Below are 8041 nucleotides of genomic sequence, written 5' to 3' on the forward strand. Positions count from 1 at the left end.
GGCTGCCCTGCTGTGGTTTTTGAAATTGTCTGCAGGATCAATTGCCTCTTCGAAGAATTAGCTAGGTCATTCATCGACTATTTCGCGGCAGCTCGGATTTATGTGCATGGATCGGACTATCTCAGCACCATTCGCCAGGGCCCACAAGAAAGTTTAAAGGACTACATGACCAGGTTCACAGACGCCACCATGGAAATACCTGACCTGAACCCAGTCGTCCACCTACATGCCCTCAAAGCTGGTCTCAGGCCCGGAAAGTTCAGAGAAATCATCGCAGTGACCAAGCCAAAAACACTGGACGAGTTTCGGGAAAGAGCAGCGGGACAAATTGAGATCGAAGAGCTCCGAGAAGCCGACAAAACAGAAAGGAGGCCGAGGAAAGAGGATGACAGATCTTCCAGATCGGCAAATGCTAAAGACCTCGGTAGATCATTCAAGCTCACTCCGAAATTCGATAACTATACCAAATTCAACACAAAGAGGGAAAAAATAATCAAAGAAATACTCAATGCCAAGATTATAAAACCACCAGCCAGAGCAGGAAGCTACCAAGATCAAAGATTCGTTGATACAAGCAAACACTGTGCCTTCCACCAAAAATATGGCCATACAACCGACGAATGTGTGATAGCCAAAGATCTCCTTGAGAGATTGGCACGGCAGGGCCTCCTGGACAAGTACATTGAGGGCAGAAAACACAGGGAAAGCAATAAGGAAGAACGTCAACAAACCTCGGCCAATAAAGACACCAACAAGTGGTCGAACAATAGCCCACCCAAAGGCGTCATAAACTGCATATCTGGAGGATTCGCAGGAGGGGGTGAAACGATCTCAGCAAGGAAACGAAGCTACCGTGCAATGTTAGCAATCGAAGAAACAACACTGCCAAGCAACAAAAACACATCTGACCTAGAAATCACGTTCAACCAAACTGACATATGCTCGGCCGCTCCAAACTCGGACGACCCGGTGGTAATATCCATCCAAACCGGCGACCTTATAGTAAGAAAAGTCCTTTTGGACCCAGGTAGTAGTGCAGATGTCCTTTTTCATTCTACCTTCTTAAAAATGAATCTGTTTGAGAAACTAATACAGCCTTCGTCCGGGGAATTAGTAGGATTCTCTGGCGAAAGAGTACCAGTCAAAGGTTACATACGGCTAAGGACGACGATGGGAAATAACCCATTATCAAAAACCTTAGACATACAATACCTAATAGTTGACTGCCCCAGCCCTTACAATATTATCCTCGGACGACCTGCTCTGCATATGTTCAGGGCAGTCGTATCTACTTATCATCTGTGTGTTAAGTTTCAGGCTCAAGATAGCAAGATAGCGACAATACATTCTGACCGACAACAAGCTCGGCAATGCTACAATGCTAGCTTAAAAAGATCGGACATAAGCCACAAACAAAGTGAGGTCCACTCAATAAATGGCACAGAAATCTTGTCCCTGGCCGAGCTTGATCCTTGAGGAGATACCCAGGAAAGACCTCAACCAGCAGATGAGCTACACAAAATCCAGCTAACCCAAGTCCCGGGGCAGGTAACTTACATCGGCCAAGCACTGAAAGGACAACAAAGATCGGAATTGATAAAGTTACTACAAGACTACGCTGATTTGTTCGCCTGGACCCCGGCAGATATGCCTGGCATTAGCCCAGATATCATCTGCCACAAGCTGGCCACAAACAAAACAAGCCGACCTATAGCCCAGAAGAAGCGAAACCTCGGCACAGAGAAATCAAAAGCGGCCTTAGAAGAAACAGAGAAGCTCCTCAAAGCCAACTTCATAAAAGAAATCCGTTTCACCACATGGCTCTCAAACGTAGTAATGGTAAGAAAAAGCTCAGGTAAGTGGCGCATGTGCGTCGACTTTACAGATTTAAACAAAGCATGTCCTAAGGATGCTTACCCTCTGCCATGCATCGATAAACTTGTAGACAACGCCTCAGGTTTTAACAGCTTGAGCTTCATGGATGCATACTCTGGGTACAACCAGATTCTAATGCATCCAGAAGACCAAAGCAAAACAGCATTTATAACTGAGCACGGTAATTTCTGTTATAGAGTCATGCCATTTGGCCTAAAGAATGCAGGTGCAACCTACCAGCGTCTGATGGACAAAGTATTCCGACATCAAATAGGTCAGAACATTGAGATCTATGTGGACGATATGGTCGCCAAGACCACTAAAGATCGGGCGCACTGCGACGACCTCAAGGAAATATTTGAACAGATCCGAGCATACAATATGAGATTGAACCCGGAAAAAATGCGCTTTTGGAGTCCAAGGAGGAAAATTCCTAGGATTTATGTTGACTTCCAGAGGAATAGAAGCAAACCCTGAGAAATGCAAGGCTATACTCAACATGACAAGCCCCAAGACGATAAAGGAAGTACAGCAACTAGCAGGAAGGATAGCCGCTCTCTCTCGATTCTTACCCGCGGTATCAAGTCGGTCACACCTATTCTTCCAGACGATCTTAAAAAACAAACAATTTCAATGGACACCAGAGTGCGAGACGGCGTTCGCCGAACTTAAGACCCTTCTATCATCACCTCCCGTATTACAAAGACCTGAGGTCGGCAAGCCTCTATATTTATACCTTTCTATTTCCAATCATTCCGTAAGCTCGGCCCTCGTCATTGAGACAGGAAGGACTCAACAGCCGGTATACTTCGTCAGCAGAGTAATGCAACCTACGGAACAAAGGTACCCGAAAATAGAGCAGCTCGCCCTGGCACTCGTGGTCACGGCAAGAAGACTAAGACACTATTTCCAAAGCCACACAATAGTAGTAAGAACAAATCACCCATTGAGGCAAATATTAACAAAACCAGAGCTGGCAGGACGATTGACCAAATGGTCAATTGAACTCTCAGAGTTCGATATTCAGTTTCAGACTAGATCAGCCCTCAAGGCACAAGTTCTCGCCGACTTCATCACAGATATGACCCCAGACGATCATATTGAAACATGGGAGTTACACGTGGATGGGGCGTCAAGCCGAGAAGGAAGCGGGGCTGGCATAATCTTAAAGGAGGGAAATAAGGTGGTAGCCGAGCAAGCCCTCCAATTTCACTTCTCGGCAAGCAACAATCAGGCCGAGTATAAAACCCTCATAGTGGGACTTAAGCTCGCCCTAAGCCACAAAGCGACGAACTTAATGGCACATTGCGATTCCCTCCTGGTGGTCCAACGAATCCGAGGAGAGTTCCAGGTAAAAGACCCTTTGCTAGAACAATACTGGCTCATAGCAAAGGATCTAATTTCAAATTTCAGTTCTTTCACTATATTACATGTACACAGAGAACACAATGTCAGGGCAGACATACTATCTAAACTCGCCGCCACGAGGGCGGATACACAAACATCAACATTATCACAACACACACTCACAAAACCGAGCATTGACCTACTATGTATCGAAAACATTAACCACCTCCAGGATTGGAGGAAACCTTTTCTTGAATACATATGTACAGGTATCATACCCAGAGACGAGCTCCACCCTCAACAATTCAGACGTAAGGCAAGCTTCTATACGAAAATATCAGGGGAGCTATACAGATGAGGTTTCTCACAACCACTACTAAGATGCTTAGACCAAGACCAGGCCAGAGAAGTAATGAACGAAGTTCATGAAGGAGTATGTGGAAACCACATTGAAGGACGAGCTCTCGCCGCAAAAATAATCCGAACAGCATATTACTGGCCGACCATGAAGAGAGATTGCATAGCAAAGGTCAAAGCATGCGACAAGTGGCAGAAACATGAGGCCATCTCAACAAAGCCAGCCGAGATACTACATAGCATGGAGGTAAGCTGGCCTTTCCACAGGTGGGGACTTGACATCCTCGGCCCTTTTCCAACAGCACCTGGACATGTAAAATTCCTTTTGGTATCCATAGACTACTTCTCAAAATGGATAGAAGCACAACCCTTAGCAAAGAAAACAGCCGAAAAGGTACGATCCTTTATTTGGAAAAATATAATATGCCGATTTGGAATTCCAAAAGAAATAATATCAGACAATGGTAGACAGTTCACAGACAATAAGCTCGGATTATTCCTAAAGAACTTTAATATCCAGCATCGTTTTAGCTCGGTGGAACACCCACAAACTAATGGGCAAGCCGAAGCTGCTAACCGAGTTGTGTTGCAGGCAATAAAGAAGAAGCTCGACAATGCAAAGGGAGAATGGGCCGAACTCATACCCGAAGTACTGTGGAGTTACAACACCACAGCGCATAACACTACGGGCGAAACACCCTTCAAGCTAGTCTATGGCTCAGAAGCATTGATACCTATTAAGGTCGGAATACCGACGTTAAGGACCGAGTTATATAGCGAACAACAAAACCTAAATGCCAGGAATACCGAGCTTGACCTAGCCGAAGAGGACAGAGAAATCGCTGCCATCAAACAAAGAGCCCAAAAAAGAATCGCGGAAAGGAAACACAATAAGAAGGTGGTACCGAGGACATTCACGGAGGGCGACCTAGTGCTCAGACGAACAGAAGAGGCTAGGCGACCTCCAACACATGGCAAACTCGCCGCAAACTGGGAAGGCCCCTTCCGTGTAACAAAAGTGCTCGGTAAGGGTGCATATCAACTCCAAACGCTACAAGGCAATGACATGATAGGAAAATGGAACATCTCTTCACTCAAAATGTATATATCATAGTTTGTGTACAATTGCGAATGAAGGTACTCTTTTTCCCCCTTAGAGTTTTTTTCCCAAAAAAAGGGTTTTGCCTAAGGAGGGTTTTAATGAGGCCGGACGCCCTATACATCCAATGAAACATGACAAATTCCTCCAAAGCAAAATTTAACAATGACAAAACAACATACTATTAAACAAAACCACCAAATATCATCAAACCGGCCTAAACATCGGCCAAATACCATACAAGGTTCAAAAAACCAACAAGGTCTAAAGTTCAGACAGTCAAAGTCAAAACAACAAAGGTTATAAATACATTACATAAAACAAAATAAGAAGGAGCATTCTCATCATGCTCCTCTGCAGTACCATCTTCAACCAATTTTCCACCTACAACTATTTTTGTCATATCAAGCTTATCGCAATCAAATTCAGGGGCTAGCAAAGCAACCTGACTCACAGCACGATCAAAACCATAAGAAAACATCTCCATCCCCGCTTCCTCTAGCTCATGAACACGAGCAGTAAGCCGACCTTTGGCCACATCATGCTCCTTAACTTCAGTTTGCAACAAACGGATCTGATCCCTCAAACGAACAACCTCATCCTCAGCTTCCTTCGCTTTAGCCACAGCACTAGTAGCGACCTCATCTTTTTCCTTCACACCTTTCTCCAAATCAGCAATCCGAGCTGTATATGACTTCTCTAGTGTAGAAGCTTTGTCCATAGCTTCTTGATGCTCAGCCCCAACGCACTCAACAGTCCGACCAATACAGAGCAAGCGAGAAGCAACCACCTACGAGCATTTCTGACATAAGAACAATGCAAAAGATCGAAAGAACAAGAAACAAAAAACAAGACGTACCTGAACAAATTTACCAAGCGCTTCCATACCAGCTCGGCGAGTCATAAGCATATCCCCAGGATACTGCGAGGCCCTCTCAGAAAGCCCCACAAAGTTAAACTGCTCGCTCCAAAGGGAATGCGAACTAGAACCAGCAATGAAGCCATGAAGCTTCTTCTGTCGATCAAAGGCAAGTCCACTACCACCCACAACCTCATGATCACCTTCAGAAATAACCTCCAAAGAAGTATCATCCCTCTTCCTTTTAAACGAAGATGCAGGATGCGCAACAGACGAGAAAGCCTGCTCACCAACATCCTTCCGATCACCAGTACTTCCAACCCCTTTCTCCTTTTTCTTGTTCAAAAAAGACTGCAGCTTGTTCGGATCCAATAAAGGAACTCGGCCACCTGAAAGAAACCACCAAACATTAGATAAACTCGGCAAATGCCCAACACTTAACAACAAACATCAGAAACATTACCTATATAAGCCCTTAAACCCTCATTATCACCTGAATCATATAAACGCAAAATATCAGGAATAGACAAGCATTCCCCAGCAGCAACACTCTCAACAAGAAAGTTCATCACAAACTCCTCCTCCTCACTCCTCTCAGAAGCTTCAAGGATTTGAGTCGGTTTAGAGCACCAGTAGAGAGGAAATTTCTCACTCAGCTCATCATCCAAATAAAAAGGATACTCAGATTCGGCCGAACGAACTTTGACAAAAAGAGATTTGAAGTTCTTGAAAGAGGACTTATAAAGAAGGAATACAGACTGACCCGAAAAACTACTGAAACAAACCCACAATCCCTTACGAACCCCCTTTACCTGAAAAAGAGAGAAGAACAAAGACAGCGAACAAGGGAAGGAGAGAAATTCCATCAGACATTGAAATGCGCGAAGAAATGCCCAAGAATTTGGGTGCAACTGTGACGGAGCACAGTTTAGCTGAGTGAGGACGTCACACTCAAAAGAAGAAAAGGGAAACTTCACCCCAAGTTCAACCATGCATGGAGTATACATATAGAAATACTCCCAGTCACCCCTTCTCTCACAAACCCTATCACTACTGGAGCAGGGCTGAAACTCAACAACAACACCAGAACCTCCCATCACGAAATCTACGCCCCTCAAATCAGAAAGGGATTCGATGCTAATGAAGGAAGATGAACGAGTCTTCACATCATCCTGAACCCAGTGATAGGGATCATCTTCCCTAACCTCAACAGCCTTCAACTTTTCTTTTAATTTCTCTCCCGCCATGAAAGAATATACAAAGACGAACAGTCAAAGAAGAGTCAAGAAACGCTTACCTTTCGAAGACATAGCGAAGATAAGAAGATTATGAACAAACAGCGTAATTTCCAAAACAAAGAAAATAACTATTATTGCAAGCCCACTAACAAAGTGGGTAATTTAATTCAACACCCACTAGCAAACGTGGGAAACCAAAACGGCAATAAGGAGCAATAAAGATGACACGACTTGCGAAGAGACAAGTAAAACCCTTTTCAAATTTTTTCAAAACAAACTTAGCCACGTATGAAAGACAAAAAGCTCGCCTACCGACCTATACGGAACGCTAGACGACCTGGGGGGCTATGATGTGTACCACGCAATAATCGGCATTTGAGTTCAGTTACAGACCGACCCTAAAGGTCGGAAACAAGTAAAACAGAACAAACAAACTCTGCCTCCCAAAAAGCTATCTCCAAAACTGAACACACTACTCAATCACGTCTCCACACTCCCAAGAGATATCCATAACGGCACTAACCAGGAATATCGGAACTAACAAAGCTCACTAACAAACCCAAAACACCTATAAATCTGACCACTCTAATTCAGAAAGACTCAGGTTCTAAGTTCACTTCTAGTTATTACTCTTTATTCACTAATTGTTCACACACTTACTTGAGCGTCGGAGTGCTTTGTGTAGGTACTCCCGCCGCCGTGTTTCAGAGGACCGAGGCCAAAATCACACCGTTACGCTTGAACGACGCATAACTCAGCCGCGTATCCAAGTGCTCGCCTAAAGATCATCGACCTCGGCCATCACAGACGGAACAGTAATAATGTATTATTGAGAATATAGTTAAAATCATTTACTTTGACTTTAAATATAAGTATAAAAGTGTATAAATTTTTCAATTGGGATAGTATTTGAGTGTCATTGTTATCTTGGAGTGTAATTAGATTTAAGGTAGCTATACCCAATAATTTTTTTACTTCTCTATCAAATAGCAAAAAAGATATTGTAGCACTTTGATCTAAAATCTTTAATTTAATTTTGAATCTATAATAATTATTGAGTTAGTAATTTATAATTTGATAAAAAAAAATTTATGATAGGTATAATTTGATAGAATTTGATTAAATTTTTTATAATTTGAATCAAAATCTTATTTTTTTAATATATTTTTTGTGGTTTTTCTTTGACATTTACTTATTCTTTTTCTTTGAGTGCATATAATTTTTCAATGACATCTATAATAATAAAATAAATTTTTTTAGAATATT

At 43.0% G+C, this 8041-nt stretch overlaps 2 protein-coding genes across 2 annotated transcripts in view; both read left to right on the forward strand.

Annotated features, from left to right (window-relative positions):
- Window positions 1-1476, forward strand: part of LOC107646504 — a 1976-nt gene extending 500 nt beyond the window's left edge. Inside the window, exon 2 of the mRNA XM_016350686.1 lies at window positions 36-1476. Coding sequence (XP_016206172.1) covers window positions 36-1476 — 1441 coding nt within the window. The remainder of the gene's footprint in view (window positions 1-35) is intronic.
- Window positions 2375-3580, forward strand: LOC107646502. The gene has a single exon (XM_016350684.1). The coding sequence runs from the start codon at window positions 2375-2377 to the stop codon at window positions 3578-3580; it is 1206 nt and encodes a 401-aa protein (XP_016206170.1).

This window comes from Arachis ipaensis, chromosome B06 (genome assembly GCF_000816755.2).
Source record: "Arachis ipaensis cultivar K30076 chromosome B06, Araip1.1, whole genome shotgun sequence".
NCBI lineage: Eukaryota > Viridiplantae > Streptophyta > Magnoliopsida > Fabales > Fabaceae > Arachis > Arachis ipaensis.

Coding starts and splice junctions, on each gene's coding strand:
- LOC107646502 (XM_016350684.1), top strand. CDS start 2,375: ATGACAAGCCCCAAGACGATAAAGGAAGTACAGCAACTAGCAGGAAGG.